Here is an 18,623-nt window from a genome sequence, read left to right as displayed (position 1 = left end):
TCTGCCTCTCAGCTACCGTTGAACGATGAGCTTCCCGGCCAATGCACCAAATGATACCGGAGAAACTGACGGAAGCCAAGCACAGAGAGATGGACACAGGTTTCTTCAGGAAGGAAGAGATTCTTTATTGGATCACCGATCGGGACTCAGAGGGACTAGCGTCACCAAAATACAGCAAAGTCTGAGCCCCGGACAATAGTGCAGGCTCCTTATATAGGCATATAACTCCTCCCATATTAAGCTCCACCCGCACATTCCCTTGACCAATCAACACAAATAAGAATTAACTTCCTGTTTGACCGCATGGCTTGTCCAGCACAATGGAGGAGGGGGAATACTATATCCTGTATTCTTGCACATGCTCCGTACACTACTGATCGTATCTTGCCTCGTGCAACCAACTGAGCGATACGTCAGCATATGTACGTACACATGCCACGTGGTAATCTCGGCCTACTAAATTTATTTTTACCGAGATTCCACCACAGTAGGAACCAGAATGTTTTTCTGCTGTGGTGAATAGCACAATAAATCCACATGGTCTAGTGGTGGAAGAAAGTTTGCGACTTACACCAGGCAAGTTTTCTGTCTCTTTTTCTCAAAAAGTATGTTCCACAATAGAAGCAGCAGGACTCACCTATGCGTAGTTGCCATCTCTTCCAACTCCTGGACAGGTCCTATTTAAAAGCTAAAGACAGAATATTTAGGCCTTTTTACCTTCTCTTTCCCCAAACCACTCTTAACTACTGGCTGCTATAATACACTGAAAGTGATGTAGATTAATTTAGAAATAAACAAATATGTTTAAATGTCTATCTGTTCCTGTCCAAATCTGAGATGATTAAATTGCGTATACGCAGAAGTAAGCTCACACTGACACATGGAGTTCAGGTTAAAAGCACTTCAGAAAATTTAATGCAATCTGGGTGGAAAACAGTTATGCAGGCCTTTTTAAATGCAAAATGACATCATCATAAAATCAAGATAAGAAGTGAGGAAACATTGTCAATTGGCTAAGAGAAGAAGTGGTTAGTTAAATGCCCTCCCTGTTGGGTGTTACGTCTTACATCATAACTGACGTCATAAAGTTCTCCTCCAGATTTCAGCGCCATCTTGCTAGCACGAGGAGTTCTTTCGATGGGAGGGGGCATTTTGGCAGCTATCCATAAAGAGTAGCTGGTACCTTTAGTCTTTCAAGGTTAGTATCCTCAGTATTCTCAAGGCCTCTTTGGCAATTATACACTCTATCAATACTATCTGCTACAGTGTGTTCTTTGAATCAGAAGATTCTAGCATTTTCTGCTGACATGCTGTTTCTACGAACAAAGGAATCTTGTAAAGTTTAAACTACGAGGCATGAGAGCTGAATATGAGAATATAGTATTAAAGGGGCCCAGTAAGGATTATATAGTTATAAGGGGTTAATAATTCTACAACAGTCCCCCCTATAGAGTGTTAATTGCTAAAAAAAAAAAACGGATAAACTTTATTGGTTAGTTCCAGAAGACAGGTTAGCCCAAAGGCACAAAACCCTATGAAGTAACGATTCTTAAAGTCTTCTTAGTTCTTCAGAGGGACATCATGAATAGACAAGCTTACATTACCATATGGACCTGTGTTATCTGGAATATAGGCACAACAAGTCATGGTGACAGGTAAACGTTGTTGGTTGCAATAGATATAATAAATGCAAATCAAAATATTATTATTATTATTAGGTACCCCCCTTGGCACACCTATGGCATCAATATATATATATATGTGTCAAACTTTCCCTTTAGAGGGGTGCTCCTCTTTATGTTCTGAAGCATGAATGTGGTGTGTCAAGAATACCTTGTCATGTATTATGTGTATGGACATAATAACCTTGGCTAGGGCGCATTTGCTTATGCATTGTAGTATTAAACCTGTCCCACGCTACATCAGCGTAGGTGGACTCGGATCATTTAGTCAATATTAATATCACCACAAACTCAGGATGGGCAAATAATCCTGAGGGAGCTTGGCGTTTGGATCTCTTTAGCTTCACGAGGTCTCCTTTTGGGGTCCTCGGCTTTCCATCGATGGCAGGTGGTCAGGCATTATTATGGCCATCAAACACCTACTTGCTGGTATCTTTTTATTTAACAAGTCATTTTTTCTTTAGAGTCAAAAGTGTGTCAAAATCAACAAATGTCACTTCTCATGTTGCAGAGAGAGAGAGAGTCTTGAATCTGGAACAATGAATCCACTGAGTGATCTCTGCAACTTTCACAATGCACTATTGGGTATATGGTCTTGGTTGTCACATTGATGACCGGCTAGGCTTCTGGCCATCCTGACAAAATGTCTATTATAACTAGTGCATATTTGACCCAGTAGCTCTTTGTCACCTGGATTCTTGAAAGGGATATTGAGAGTTAGCTAGGTGCTTAGGAGTATTTAGAGATCAAAGAGTTCATGAGGGTCTTGGATAGGTATAAAGTTCCATGGGCTCACTGCCCAGTACATGTTTTTGGGTAAACAGAGCTTGAGAGCGTTGGAGTACAGCCCGTCTTCAAGGGTTGCCCCTTTCTGTTTTTCCAGCTTTGTATTTCTTCAGGGTCAGTAGCTGCTTGTCATTCTTTCAGAAGCTTGAGATCTGTAGGTAGGATTTACATGGTGAGTATAGAAGTTTCTTTAGCGGACACCATTCTGTCCACTTCCCTTGGTGCACTTGTGGCTTGGTTGGCAGCTTTTAGTCAGCTGAGTGGTGCTTCTTATCTTCCAGATTGATCCAAAATAATGTGCTGCACCCAGGGCATATCTTGAGTCAGTGTAGGTATTGGCATGTCTTCCTTCAGGCATTTTGTATGCCACTGAGAAGGCTGTCAATTCAGCGTCTTGAGCAGATGTGAGTGAGGAAAGTGAAGATGCTTGACGTACCTGATCTTCTGTAGCAACAGCAAATCCAGTATGGTACCTTTCCTCTTTATCCGCAAACAGAGTGGAGTCAGGATCTGGTAAAGCTACTGCATGCTCTGTTGAAAGGTGTCTTGTTTCTTCTTTCATCTGTTCAAAGCAACCATGAGGAGCAGTAGAAGAGGTTTCCTCACCTATTTCTGTGTGAGATTGGGGGGTATTTGTCTTTCTATTAACAGTTCTCTTGCTGACCCCCCTCTGTAGAGATTTGTAAATTGAATGTTCATGTTTTGTTCTCAGCCACCTCCCTTACTTCCATGGGAATCTGGGTCAGGGCCGCACTATTTCCTTGAGAGTGCCCAAAACAGTTCTTTCAGTGTGGTATTCCCCCCTGGGAAGTGGCGGAAGAGTGGCCAGAGCAACTTTTCTTCAAAATATAATGTTGTCAGGTAGAGGCAGAGTTGTCTATGGGTGGAGGAAATTGGTAAGGAATAAGAAGGGAGGAAGCATATAAAGGATATAGATATGGTGGTGGGGAGATGGAAGAATGAGTAGTGGATAGAGTGAGAGGGAAGAAGGTGGAGTAGGAGGAGGAGAAGGCGGAGTAGAGGGAGGAGTAGGAGGAGGAGAAGGAGGAATAGAGGAGAAGTAGGAGGAGAGAGGAGAAGGTGGAGTAGAAGGAGAAAGTGGAGTAGAGGGAGGAGTAGGAGGAGGAGAAGGAGAAATAGAGGGAGGAGTAGGAGGAGAGAGGAGAAGGTGGAGTAGAAGGAGAAAGTGGAGTAGAGGGAGGAGTAGGAGGAGGAGAAGGAGAAATAGAGGGAGGAGTAGGAAGAGGAGGGAGGAGTAAGAGCAGGAGGAAGGGGTAGGGGGGGTAGAGGAGAAGGAGGAGGAAAGAGGAGAAGGTGGAGTAGAGGAAGGAGTAGGAGGAGAAAGTGGAGTAGAGGGAGGAGTAGGATGAGGAGGGAGGAGTAAGAGCAGGAAGAAGGAGTAGGAGGATGAGAAGGTGGAGTAGAGGAAGGAGTAGGAGGAGAAAGTGGAGTAGAGGGAGGAGTAGGAGGAGAAAGTGGAGTAGAGGGAGGAGTAGGAAGAGGAGGGAGGAGTAAGAGCAGGAAGGAGGAGTAGGAGGAGGAGAAGGTGGAGTAGAGGAAGGAGTAGGAGGAGAAAGTGGAGTAGAGGGAGGAGTAGGAGGAGGAGGGAGGAGTAAGAGCAGGAAGAAGGAGTAGGAGGAGGAGAAGGTGGAGTAGAGGAAGGAGTAGGAGGAGAAAGTGGGGGACTGTAGATGAAGGGGAGGGATCGGTGGGAGGAATAAGCGGGGGTGGGCAGGTAAGGGAGCAGACAGGTGATGCAGCAATGGAGGATACATCAGAAATCAAGACTAGGTAGAAATGCAATGGAGGCTGCAAATAGCCCATGTACAACAACTATTAACTGGCCCTATGCTTTCCCTAGAGAAAAATAATAAAAGGCTAACATGCTCATCTTGTCTCCACAAGCCTCAAACGTTTCACTCCCATGGGTGGCCCATGATGGCTTGCCCACCACTTCTCCACACGGGGTCTTGTGCCCGCGGAGACAGACGCTATCCCTGACTCTCGTTCTTAATTTAATAATTTATATCTAACATCTCAAAATGTAATTTCTACTTATATCACAAATATACATTATCACAATTTTATGTCTCGTAAATGGGATAAGATTTATTCTACTCTTCACTGATAATGTATTTTTAAAACATACAAAATAGACAAATAACATTGCCTTCTGCAAAAGAAATGGAAAAGATAATGGAGATTTTGTTAAGCTTATAAATGGCTATACATTAATTCGCATTTCTTGTTCTCCAGTTTCTGGCTGTTAATGACAATGTACAATGTAATAGAGCAGCGGAAAATGCTAGCAGAATGCTTGGTTGCATAGGGAGAGGTATTAGCAGTAGGAAGAGGGAAATGCTCATGCCATTGTACAGAACACTGGTGGGACCTCACTTAGAGTACTGGATACAGTACTGGAGACCATATCTTCAGAAGGATATGGATACCTTAGAGAGAGTTCAAAGAAGGGCTACTAAACTGGTTCATGGATTGCAGGATAAAATTCACCAGGAAAGGTTAAAGGATCTTAACAGGTATAGCTAGGTGAAAGGACGAGACAGGGGAAATATGATAAAAGCATTTTAAATACATAAAGGGAAACAACACAGTAAAAGTGGAGACTATATTTAAAAGAAGGAAAACTACCATAACAAGAGGACATAGTCTCAAAAATAGAGGGACAAAGGTTTTTTAAAAAAAAAAAAATATCAGGCAGTATTACATTACTGAGAGGGTAGTGGATGCATGGAATAGCCTTCCAACTGGAGTGGTAGAGGTTAACTCAGTAGAAGTGTTTTAAGCATGCGTGGGATAGGCACTTGCTGCTAGTAACAGATCTAGAATTAATATACTATAATGCCCAAAGTCTCAATTCCTATGCATATGCAATAATAAAATATCTGGGCTTACAACAAAAATTATGTTAGTCAGTCTTTAAACTTGGCTTATTCATTTGTTCAAGAAATCTTGGTTTATTAGAACTTCTTTTAGTAAATGTTCTTTAAGATAACCCCTCTTCCAGCATGTTATCAATCTTTGTACACAAAGTTAAAACACACTTGCTACTTATACGTGAAACGATAGACATATATATTCTATCTACATATTAACCATTACTTGTCACAGACACTTTCCTGATATAGGGAAACTAATAGTAGGATAATTTTAGTAATTGTAACTTTTTTGTTCATAATATATGGGAATTAAGGAAGACAGCATGTCTTTAAGATAGGATGAGCATGACACAATACACGGGCGGATATGACCTCACTGATATGGTAAGGGCAGAGTGAGGGCAGGAGGAGGCGTGGGTACTAAGGACAACCTTCTTTTGTTCTAGGGGCCATTTTCTTTTAGGGCATTTCAGCTGACAAATGAAAGCATTATACATTTAACAGCCCGTGAAGTTTTGAAATAACATGGTGCAAAAAAAATAAAAAAAATAAAATAAAATAAACTCACGGGATGCAAACAATATACCTACAGCCATTAATCACTTTTCCTCTTCACAATCTAGCTTAACAACTTTGCATATTCCCTCTATCCACATTGCATAGTATTGCAACAAATCACACTTGCCTTTACATTTTTAACTCGTCCAAATAATTCTCCATTCCTGCATCAGATTCACTTTCCTAACCTTCGTAATCAACACTGAGCTACATCCCCCACACGATCCTATCAACTTCAATTGAAATAAAAAAATACACAATTAGCAATGGAATTTTTGCTAGAAAATATTCTAAGTCTTAACAGTAGCTTCTGAATAACTCCACGTAACACCGAAGAGACAGACCTGAATCGCAAGCATGCCACCCCCCTCCCTCCTCCCCCCCGAACCTCCGCACACAGAGACCAGAAGCAAGAGAGGGAGGGAGGAGGGGGGGGGGGAGAGAGGGAGGGGGAGACTACAGGCACAAGATTTAACCATGTCAGCACTGGAAGGACAGTTACGTTACAGCTATTGCAAAAGCAAATAGACACACAAAAAAAAAAAAACACAACATTTAGACAATACACCTAGGGTACCCATACTTATAGCAGTAATTGAAATAATCCCTGATCCAGTCAGGTCAATCACAATATAGTAATACTCTCAGTGGAACTCAATACAAAACCTCCACCCTCTACCAGGGTAATGGCTAACACAAAATACAAAAACAATTATTATAATATACATATATTCTTAACCCTTTGTGATCTAGTTCTTCCTCAGCCCAACCTTCCTGCTGAATAGCATTGCTACTCTGTACCAGTAAGCTTGCTTTCTTCTCTGTCAGTAATCTACCACATGAAGGCACAGCAATTTTACACACTTTAGCAATCTCTATCTTCAACTAGATCACACGCGCTAGCCAGCCCTTATTGGGCTTTTCTAACCCTGTTCCATTCCCCTCCTATACAGGCGTCCCAGATATAGGGGAAAAAGGTTTTAAACAGTGTCTACAATGGTGGACTGACACTCGAGAGGGGTGGGTCCCCCCCAAGTGCGTCTTCCCAAAACGTAGACTAGTCACTAATTGGAGCGAGGTGAGAAGTGTGTGACCAATCACTTCTCTCACAATAGAAATAGGAGAGGATAGAATAATAATATAGGAAGTATAGAAAAGGGAAAAGGCAAGGAAAAATCCTTAGAGACAGACACAGGAGTTTAAATAACTCCTAATTACACAAACAAAACAACAGTACAATTGAAATACAGTGCATGCATCACAGTTCAAATGAAATCAACAATAATCCCTTTCCTTTACTCGTGTGCTTACTCCAAAGTCACCTCCCTCAACCCCGTAGTGTCTCCGCTCGGAGAACGACTTTCATAAGTCTCACTACCAGCGGCCACGGAAAACAACTGACACCGGTCTGAATTCCGTCAGCCTCCCTCTGCACAGTAGCCCACAAGAATGTGGCCACCTCTATCCTCACTCCCGTAGTGCCCCTATAAAACCCACGTATAAGTCTCACTACCACGTGATGCGGAAAACAAGCAATGCCCACTTGACTTCCCCCAGGAAACAGAGTCCCCTGCCACAAGACTAAGCCCCCCTCACAAATAAACAGAAAACTGGAATTCCACCAGCCCCAGCGCTCAGGGTTGTGGTTACCAAAGAAAACCGGAATCCCCCCAGCCGAAGCTGTGGGTTACCAAAACCGGACTCCCCCCAGCCGAAGCTGTGGGTTACCAAAACCGGACTCCCCCCAGCCGAAGCTGTGGGTTACCAAAACCGGACTCCCCCCAGCCGAAGCTGTGGGTTACCACGTGCACAAAGAAGCTAGCTAGGCTCTCAAAGTGACACAAGAAGGATCACAGGAAATTATGAGTCTACACAAAATCCACAGTTCCAACAATCCTCTTTTTCCTTACAGCCACAGCCACGAGGCTCCTAAAAGAGGTAAACAGGCAAAGAAGACCCCCAGGAACGCATCCACAGGTCAACCCCCCCTTTTCCCTACAACCACAGCACCGTGGTTCCTAAAAGGAGTAAAACAGGCAACAGAAGACCCCCAGGAACGCATCCACAGGTCCACCCCCCTTTATCCCAAAAGGGGTAAAATACAAACAGATAGACAGACAAACTGAAGACCCAGGCAAATCCCCTCAGGTCCACCCCCCTTTATCCCAAAAAGGGGAAAACAAGCAAAACAGAGAACCCCAGGCAAATCCCCTGCAGGTCCACCCCCCTTTGTCTCAAAATGGGGAAACAGGCAAACAATTCAAACACACCCAGGCAACAGATAGACTAAAATGCAGGTAAACAAGTGAGTAACGAGACACCGGGCAAGATATTACCTGTCTTTGATGTCCTCCCGGGAAGCAGTCACAGACACGTGGACGGGTCAATCAAAGGGGCCGGAACATACCGGTGGCTCTGCAGAAGTCTCTACCGTGTACCTGGAGGTGATCAATCTCCTTTCCTACCCCCAGGATTCCCCCGTCCAACCTTGTCTTCCTTAGGACGGCTCACCGGCCAGAGGTCATAGCCCGATGCCCCACGCTTCTGGGCGCCAAATTGATGTAGATTAATTTAGAAATAAACAAATATGTTTAAATGTCTATCTTTTCCTGTCCAAATCTGAGATGATTAAATTGCGTATACGCAGAAGTAAGCTCACACTGACACATGGAGTTCAGGTTAAAAGCACTTCAGAAAATTTAATGCAATCTGGGTGGAAAACAGTTATGCAGGCCTTTTTAAATGCAAAATGACATCATCATAAAATCAAGATAAGAAGTGAGGAAACATTGTCAATTGGCTAAGAGAAGAAGTGGTTAGTTAAATGCCCTCCCTGTTGGGTGTTACGTCTTACATCATAACTGACGTCATAAAGTTCTCCTCCAGATTTCAGCGCCATCTTGCTAGCACGAGGAGTTCTTTCGATGGGAGGGGGCATTTTGGCAGCTATCCATAAAGAGTAGCTGGTACCTTTAGTCTTTCAAGGTTAGTATCCTCAGTATTCTCAAGGCCTCTTTGGCAATTATACACTCTATCAATACTATCTGCTACAGTGTGTTCTTTGAATCAGAAGATTCTAGCATTTTCTGCTGACATGCTGTTTCTACGAACAAAGGAATCTTGTAAAGTTTAAACTACGAGGCATGAGAGCTAAATATGTGAATATAGTATTAAAAGGGGCCCAGTAAGGATTATATAGTTATAAGGGGTTAATAATTCTACAACAAAAGAGTTACCTGTTCCTGTTTTTATTTTATTGTCAACCGCAGACAACTCTTCATCTGGGAAAGGTACAACCAAAACTAAGAATCTGGGGTGTAATCAGCCTTTGTTGTATAACTTGCAAAGGCTATATGTAATAATTGTGCGGAGACATCCGAAGATGGGAAAAAAACTAAACAAAGTGAAATTTCTGTGGTCGTTTAGGATAACCTGCGTTTAGTCATCAGATCAACTCAGAATTTGAGATACTAGCCAGAGAACCGAGGTGTCTCCACGTGGAATCCGACTCCAAGCAGTTATCAGACGCATATTCAATGGCTGATTATAGTGGTCTCCACCTCTTTCACAAGTCAAATGCTCATTTTCCTTTCCAGGCGAGCAGAGCAAGAATTTGTAAAAATAATAAAAATAATAATAAATTACATTTTTTTTTAAGGAAGTGGATGTTTCCATGTGAGATCTTAAACATTCTGGTAAAATCTTGTCTGTTTGCTTTTTATCATAAATTCCTGAATGGAATGGAAAAATCCTGAGCAGAGACCATTTATCTTCAAAGAATTTCAATTCTCTGTGCAATAGGAAAGATGTAGAGAACTAAAAATAATTCCACGACTTGACCTACCCATTGCACAGCTGGGCCACAAAACCACTTTCCCTATAGGGAATTTCCTAGATCTCCTATAAACTATACATACGAAGGCTGAGACTGCAAATAGCTGGTTTTTGGTTGTTTTTTTTATAACGTCTGCAGCTGCTCAGATTAGTTTATTTTTCAAGGGGCTCTTTGACCAAGATTTCGATGTTGTGGCTAAATGTCGTGTAACCGTCTTTAATTAATCTGTCTACAAAGTCCTTAGAAAAGTTTTGGTCTTTATCAGACTGGCAGGGATGTTTTTTTCATTTTGATGTGACGTTGGAAGCTCTGAAATTAACAGCTATATAATGTCTCTTGCTACAGTAGCTAGACCATTACCACCTATTAAGAACATCGCTGATCCTGCCTTCAGAGGTTCTCACTATGCCTTACGCTTTGAACAGTGAAGATTATTTGGCAGCCTTTAAGATGTCCCGCTTAAGCAGATAGTGGAAGAAACAACGCTCTTCCTCAAGAGAAAAGATAAAATGAAAACGATAGAACACGAGGTTTTTTTTCCCCCAATGCACTTGAAGATCAAACTTTTGCCAAAGCCATGAAAACAAATCCCGATAAAGACATTCTGATAATGGGAGTTTGAGCGCAGGACTAGTTTCTTTGTATTCTGATAGCTGTGGGTAAACAAAAAAAAAAAGGTCGGTAAGAGAATTATAGGAGATATAGTATACAACATTCTAAGTGCTGAAGGTTACCTACCTGTGTTATAGATTGTAAATGGTCAAGTATATAGTTGTAATCAAAATATTTACCCCCCCGTTGAAAATCAGGTTTATTGTAAAAAATTGACAGACTTTCAGCTGCTTGCAATATACCAATCAAACAAAAGCAATTAAAATAGCTCAACACCAGTGTTAATATTGGCAGCAAATTCAATTTAGTTTTAATCATAGTCTTTTGACTAAAAAGCCATTTTAGTTTTAGTCGTATTTTAGTCATCTTAATTGTTTTAGTCGACTAAATATCCCGTAGATTTTAGTTGACACAACTAAAATCTAAGGGGTTTAGTTAAAGCCTCTATCTGTCTCTTTTTCCCCTTTCCGGCCCCTCTGTGTCTCTTTGTGTGTCCTCAGCCCCTCTGGGTGTCTCCCCCCCAAACCTCATTCCCTCAGCCCCCATGTGTCTATTTTCCTCTCCTCTCTCCCCCATGTGTCTTACCCACCGGTGTTAATTTTGGGGAAAAATGTAAATGTAGTTTTAGTCATAGTCTTTATATTTTTATTTTTATTCTTTATTTTTGTAGTGCATTTAGAAATACATGAGTTGGAATTGACAAAATATAGGCATGTAGACAGTTATTCTAGATATAAGTAATATCAAGACAGACTGCACTTTAAAAAAAATAAAAAATTTAGGCTAGGCAGATATGTCCAAGCTACAAACAATCAGAATTACTAAATTGTACAGAAGACATAAGGTAAATTAGGCGTAATGGTTGTCAGCTTCCTAATAGATACCACTGGTCATGAGAATATGAGCAGGTAGCCAACACCTGGGTGATCACAGGGGCCCCCTTTATCTGTGCCCCTCCAGCCCCAAGCTGAAACACCGGTCTCCTGTCGGGCCGCCATCAGGACTTTATCTCGGGTCACTATAACCAGTGGGTATGAGCGGCGTGCATTGGGGAGTCTCAGGAAGGTCTGTGCTCCAGAGGGGGAGTTGTTCCCTGCAGCACCATGTCGATGGGATCACCGCTGATCCATTGGGCCTAAAAGTTAAATTTTTGTTTCATTGCTCCACAGAAAAGAATCCCAAAACTTCTGTGTCTACTTATTTATATGATTTTGAGCATATTGAAGCTGACTTTTCTCTTTGTTTGCTTTTGTGTCAGTAGTGGTGTACGTCTTGGAGCTCTGGCATGGAAAACTTCTGGGTTTAGTACATGCCTTACTGTGCTCTCGTAAACCTTTGTGCCCGTTGCCATCAAGTCTTGCTTCAGGTTTTTTTTTTTGTGGTTTTTTTTTAATGAAACAGGCTCAGCTGGTGTTTATTATTTTTTTTATTTTTTTTAAATTCTTAATTTTTTTAGTCAATGACACGTACATGTGCACATCGGTTTACGGGCTTACGCAGAAGCCAACATTATCAACATTACGGGAACATACAGCTTTACAATCACATTGTTATTAGCCTCAATTTTCTTATCTAAACCGATGGTGCCTGCCGGCCATTGAGGTATTTAGTTAATTTTAACTTCACTTCACAGTACCCCTTGTTAGTATATACATCTTTTTGGTTTTTAGTTCAACAGGTAAACGCACACTGTTAGGCTAAGGAGGAGGCCAAGTAAATTACAGACCCTCCTTCGTAAATCTTAGTTTTCTGTAACAAAGTGTACTTGGGTCTGAACCCCTGCTTGGCCCTCGCTGTTTATAGGGGAAAATTATGTTAGGTACATACGCAGGCCAGAGGGGAAAAAATAGTCCGCTGTCATAAGAGCCACTTAAACCCCTTACTGTACTACCTAGTTCCTCCGTTCGCTAAATCTAGCCTGTGGAAACAGTACGATGCATGAAGAAGAAAAGGAAGAAAAAGAGAGATGAAGAAGGAAATACCTGAAATAGTAAAAAGCCAGGTCGGAAAAAAGGGGGAAAAGGGGCAAGAGGTGGGGGGGGGGGAGGGGGGAGGGGGGAGGGGGAGGGCGGCATGTCCATGATCTCCCAACGTGAAGTGGGGCCCAGTCCAGCTAGGCCCCGCTGCGGTCCATAACCATTGCTTCAGGTTTTTTGTAGTCATTCAAGTGTTTTTCACAACCTACTTTCTCAGAAATCTGGTTGAAGGCATAGATAGATTCAATTTCTGCCCCATCCAGGTAGTATAACCACTGTTCCTTCAACTTTGCCAACTACACTTCCAACATTATTTCTGGGAGCATTCAGTGACTTCACTATGTTTTTGTATTCTGTTTGTGAAGGGTGATGATTCCTCTCTTAACTTTGTGGACCATTCTTTTGACATATTTCTAACATGCAGTCAAACATGACACTCAACAAACCCCCTAGCCAGTTCAGGTATGTCAAGTGCTTTAGCTCAAACACACCTGGTGCAAATAATGAACGCCATGATTAGTTGCATCAGGTGTGCTTTAGACAACACCTGTTTTGCATATTTGTGCTGTTGTAAGGGATTCCATTCAGGGGTTAAATAATTGTCAATTTAAGTTTCTTTTTCAGTTGAATTTGGGGAAACCACTTGACGCATTCGTTATGTTGAGCTATTTCATTTGCCTTCGTTTGATTAGTTCATTGCAAACAGTTAAAAGTCTATAGATTTTGATAATAAACCTGATTGGTGGTTGAATCATTTGGTCTTGGAGCTTATTCCAGAGTCTTTCAAGTCAAAAAGCTATTTTTAAATTATCCTAGACTTGCCATGAAGTTTTTAATGGACTACATTTCTTAGTAAAACATGATTTTTATGCTTTTGATCATGAAAGATAAATACCTTCACTCGAGCCTGAATAAGTGATGTATGTTTTCAGTTTATTTTCAGTTTATCTCATATGGACACAGTAAGGGTTTATGGACATAGTGGGGGTTTCATGCAGTGCAGTTTGTTTGCCAGATTTCTACTGTTGAAAGCCACCTTCTGAACTAAACCCCTCATGACTTCACGTATAAAACCATAAATGGAGCCAGAAGGAAAATAGAGTAGATTGGGAGAGACGGCCAGTAAGGGTGGGTTTATGCAGCAAAGTAAATGATGTTTTGTTCAACTTAACATGAACAAATTAAAAATACTATATAATTAATTAAAAAGGAAAGAAAGAAAAAGCACCACCCATCATACCTAACTGTAAGCTAACCTTCATGTTTGTGCCGGGAGTGATCCTTTAAGGTGAGATGGGATTATTAGAAATCTAAAAGGTAAATGTTTGTCCGGTTTATTAAAACCTTTTTTTTCACTCTTATTTTATTTTGTATTTTTATGCATTTTTTCTCTCTTTGTATTTTATTTTTTTATAACAGTGGTTCGATGGCACAGAGGATTTCACCACAACCTTCCACCAGCATGTGTTGAAGTACGCTCCACTAATTTATACAAATGAGGTGCTACCACAAATCGAGAGGGAAGAGTTGGCGCAAGTCACGTTTCTCACCCCTTTGGAGTGGTATCTGTTTGGAGAGGATCCCAGTGACTTCATGGAGAAACTCCAGCAAAGTGAGTCCCCTCCATTGTGTGGAAGGGTGTTTACAGGAGGGGAGACCACATATTCATGCAGGTGAGCAGTCAAAATACCCCCAAAGTTTTTTTTTCTTCAAAATTCAGGACAGTTCTTTTGGGGTAGAATTTTGTTGCATTAAAAACTAACCCTCCTACTTCTATGCCTCAAAAGAGCGCACAAGGCAGCTAGATAAGAGAGACTTAATTCCTCTTCCCTAAGAGATTGTTTTAGAACATTTGTGACGGAAGTAATATCCTGGTCTTCAACTAAGAATATTAAAAATACAAGTTTATAATGTCTCCTTAGGATCTCTAGCCAATATAATTTTGTAACTAAAAACAGGACCTGCGTGTCTCAGATTTTCTTACAGTTATAAATTGTTTATAGATCCTGCAAGGCCAAGTCACTTTCAGTATTGATGGACCTGCGTGTCCAACTATGTTCATGATGTTGCATACAATTACTTGATTATGTGACTATGAACCAATATTAGATATTATATTCCCAAAAACAACTCACCCAGGAATGGGCATGTGGTCTGGATCACAGCATAGATAATTTGTGCTGCAAGAGGTGCTGGTAAGTGGGGGCTGTGTACCAAACTGGTCTCCGGTTCGGTGGTGAGACAGGCTGTGTGACAGAAAGCTGTGCAGATCTCGTCGAAAGCAGCTTGGAACTTAGCCTCCCATTGTGTCACAAATGACTCTGTCTGAGCGTTGGCCATTTTGCCCATGCCACGAGGGGCTACTTGTCACAGGTTGTCACAGTAGTGCCAGGAGTGGTTGATGGCTTTCCCCCCCGGTGGGGACCGGGATATCCAGATCCAGAGGGGGGAAACAGGGCAGCTGCTTCACACATGTAATCCCAGGCTGGGAGATCGGCTGTTTCTCCCCTCTGTGGTCCACGCCTGGTGACTAGGCCTTAGTAGCTTTGTTAGGCCACAGGCTAGAAAGTGTGACTCCAGAATTGCACCAAAGTGCTCCCCAACCGTCAGAGTCAGGTTAGTAGTCGCTTGTGTCAAGTGTTAGCTTACTGTGGAGTTAAACCTTCCTGTCTAGCGCAGACCTCTTGGTCATTGAGTGCTTATCACATGGCTACAGCAATACAACCAACAACATTGTGTGTTTAAATTGCTGCATTCATTAATCAGTTTAACAAAACACAAAACTTTTGTATTTGTTCCATGCGTAATGATTTGATATCCTGACTCCATTCCTACCCTTGAATTAACAGTTCTATTAAGGTTTGGGAGATATCACCCCAGTTCCTTTGTAAGGAAAATACACATTTTCTCTTCTGTTTTCGTTTTTAGACTGTTATGACCTTGCATGTTCAAAACATAGCTTCTCACTATTTACAAAGCTTCTGTTTCCAGGAGATAAGTTCTTTGAACAAACACCTTTATTCTCTACGTTCTCAAACACCTCTTTGTCATGTAGGAGTTTCTTCACTAAACAAATCATTGTAAATGTAAAAGCAAATTGCAAAAAATTTGCCTATGACAGCCAAGCTCTGTCGCAGCCAAGCTGCGTGGTATCATTTTTTGGTATCCGCATTTTTTACCTATTATTTTGCAGTTTGGTTTGGAATTCACTACAGTTTAGTGATTAAACCCCATAGTTCATAGCACTCAATTGGATTATGTAATAAGCAGCTGCCAAGTATCATATGCAACAGCCCTTTGGGAAGCTTAAATTTAGTTCATTTCCTGTTGTGTTTTTTGCTGTACATTGAAATATAGAAGCATTTAAACATTCTGTTATTTTCAATTCCCCTTCTCATTTTTTTTTTTTAAAAGGAATTTTATTGTCTGAATATTTAAATTATTGGAATTACAGTTATTACTTTTAGAAATAATTCAGCATGGCTTCCACAGAGATAAACTAGTTTCATGTGCATATGTGCGAATCTCCTATAACGCTTGATAAATATATGACATTTTGTACATGTTACTGCCAACAGGCAAGTTCTCTGGATATCACACACCACTAAACTGAAGCAGTGATTAATTCATCTACAGTCCATTCCTAAATGGTTTATTTTGCTCAAATAAATTTTATTTAGTGTTTCTGCGCTAGTTAATCACAGCTCTTACAGGCCTCTTCTTGGCTAATTTAAAAAGGCCGAATTGGTTCTTAGATTGCAACTTCTTGGGTGAAATATTATTGTCTTTTTAAAGTGTGAAATGGATGTCTTGCACTTGATAGGCCGTGCTAATTTACAGAAGTTGTGGTTTTTGGTTTTTTATGTAATTGCTGCAAGCGACTTCGAGAATCCTTTTCCTTGGGCCACATATTTGCTGGCATTGAATATTATGTTATCATTTTCATGACTTGATATCTTCAAAACAAGAACAAAGCAGAAGTGGGTATATTCCCTTTTGGGGTTTGCTTCAAATAAAATGTTGATGTTGGCTTTGACAAATGTTTTATGGCTATTTATGGCAAGTGAAAAGTACAATACATTCGTCAAGTTATTCGCCATACATTCGTTTATTTCATTAAGGGGAGGACATTGATAGTTGGTGTTCTATAAGCAGTGTGGGGTTTTTATATTTTGTAAAGCTGCAGTGAACATTTTACCCCTTAGATCATTCTATCAGTATCCCCTTGGGGACTAGAAGTGACAGATGAGAGTATAGCTCTTAGGAGGTTGCGCCCGTTAAGGGAGTCACCCCCCTACCTTGAGATGTAAAGCATGAAGATTTATTCCCCTAGTGATTCAGCAGGGGGTGTAAGAGTGAAGGAGAAAGTAGAGGTACTCAATTGGTATGTAATAGCATGCTACTTGTGTATACCATGTCAGAGGGTTAGGAGCGGAATGTCATTCCCCAATCAAGACAACTTATCAGGATTGGCTATAGGTAGAAGGATGATGGAGTGAAACATAAAATAAAACGTTCTGAACTTTTAGATTAAATAACAGTGAACATTGTATGGTGGAGGAAGACGAGATCCTCTAAGAGGACAGGCTGCTTCTTCCAGTCAGGGACATCTGCTCATGTCGGTTCTCTGGCAGGCAACGCATGCTGAGCCGCTGTGGTTGTAATTTCCACTAAGGTTGCGGGATCCATGTGAGGCAGGTTCGATCTTGTCGCTTTCGGGGGATCCATGAAGCTCAGGGCTTGTTGGCATGCTTCCAGCTCTTGAGGGCTTCGTGCTTTATGTATTGTCCCTCCGTGTGTAAAGAGGAGTGCCCTTGGGGTACACCATCTGTAGGGAATGGTGTTGGCACGTAGGTGATGGAGAAGTGGCTGCAGAGTTTTACGCCATGAGAGGGTGCTTTTCGTCAGGTGTGGGAAGACTAGTGGGGTGTCCCCCTCAAAGGGTAGAGGGGTCTTCCCCCGGAGTGCCGCGTTAAGGGAGTTCTTGTCTTGGAGGGTCTGGAAGCTGAGGATAAGGTCCGCCACTGCCGACGGTGGTGCCTTTGATAGACGAAACGTCCCATCCAGCCTCATGCCTTTTGCCTACTTGGGTGGTAGCATGGCTTCAAACAGTGTCTGATGAAGTGAGGTAAGTCGGTGAGACCCACAGTCTCAGGTACCTGACCTTCCTGTGTATTTACTCTGTCTTCAGTAGCTATTTGCCGGCGCTGGAGGTCTGCCAGTGTTTGTTCCACCTCTGTGAGTCTGGTGTTATGGATGCTGGAGATGGCTTCAAGTTGTGTAACTTTGGACGTTTTGCCCTCATTGGCGTTCTTATAGAAGACCAAATTCTGCTGCTATGTCTTTACGCAGGTCTGCTAACATCCTTTTTATTTTATTTTATTTTATTTATTTTTTTTGATCCATCTGTGCTTATAATAAAAATAAAATAAAAAAATATACAAAAATACATATGAAAAATAAAAGTTTAAACATGCAAATTTAAATTCTCATAGATAAATTCAAACGATATACTGCTGCAGCGTAAAAACAATAATGCTTATTGGGGTTATTGGCCCCAGGGAGGGGAAAACTGGTAGAGTACTATGTCTGCAGACACTGCGTGGAGATGGAAGGCGAGAGATCGGTAACCTGTGGTAAGTCCCAGTTCGTGAGAGCAGTTTACCCGATGCCATTTGTAAGCCAAGCTGGGAGTGGATCGGTGTTGGTCAGGCAGTCCTCTTTAGCCAATTCCCCTTCTGCAGGGGGGCCGCCGGGTTTTCCGAAGAAGTGTCCACAGGGGTGGGTAAGGGTGATGTGGGAGTTGTAAGGGGAGTTCTGCCGGATAAGAGTCGGGCACACAGGTCACCCAGTTCTGGGTCGGACTGGCAACCGGCTTCGTGAGATTGCATGCTCGGGCCCCCTGTCTTGAGGCTATGTCGCTGTAAGAAACTTGGCAGCCGGGTTTCCTGATGCCACCTCGCCGCCTCTGTCGTGCAGGTAGCTTGGGGGCTGCGGCCTTGCCTGGAGTGGAGCGTCTCTTCCCTCCTTGTGTGGGTCGACGCTTTCTCTCCGTCTGTCGGTGCAGTGATACTTTTCTCAAGTTCACCTGGGGATGACTCGGCTTGCTTTTTTTTGTGGCGGTGTGTTGGGCTGCCGGGTGTGCGTGCAGCTTTTTGTATAAGTTGCGCCAGAATCGGGCAAATGTAGCTTCCACGCGCTGCAGTATGTCGCTGTGAGTCTCCCCTGCGGGTACACTATTTAGTTCGCCGAATGTGGATGCCGCCGCCATTTTGGT

At 42.1% G+C, this 18,623-nt stretch overlaps 1 protein-coding gene across 3 annotated transcripts in view; it reads left to right on the top strand.

Moving 5' to 3' along the window:
• Window positions 1–18,623, top strand: part of UBR1 (ubiquitin protein ligase E3 component n-recognin 1) — a 121,651-nt gene that overhangs the window by 27,367 nt on the left and 75,661 nt on the right. For all 3 annotated transcript variants that reach the window (XM_063439630.1, XM_063439629.1, XM_063439628.1), the window contains exon 2: window positions 13,766–14,019. In XM_063439630.1, the coding sequence (XP_063295700.1) occupies window positions 13,766–14,019 (254 nt within the window). The remainder of the gene's footprint in view (window positions 1–13,765; window positions 14,020–18,623) is intronic.

Source organism: Pelobates fuscus, chromosome 13, assembly GCF_036172605.1.
Source record: "Pelobates fuscus isolate aPelFus1 chromosome 13, aPelFus1.pri, whole genome shotgun sequence".
Lineage (NCBI taxonomy): Eukaryota > Metazoa > Chordata > Amphibia > Anura > Pelobatidae > Pelobates > Pelobates fuscus.
This window is presented reverse-complemented; position numbering and strand designations above follow the sequence as displayed.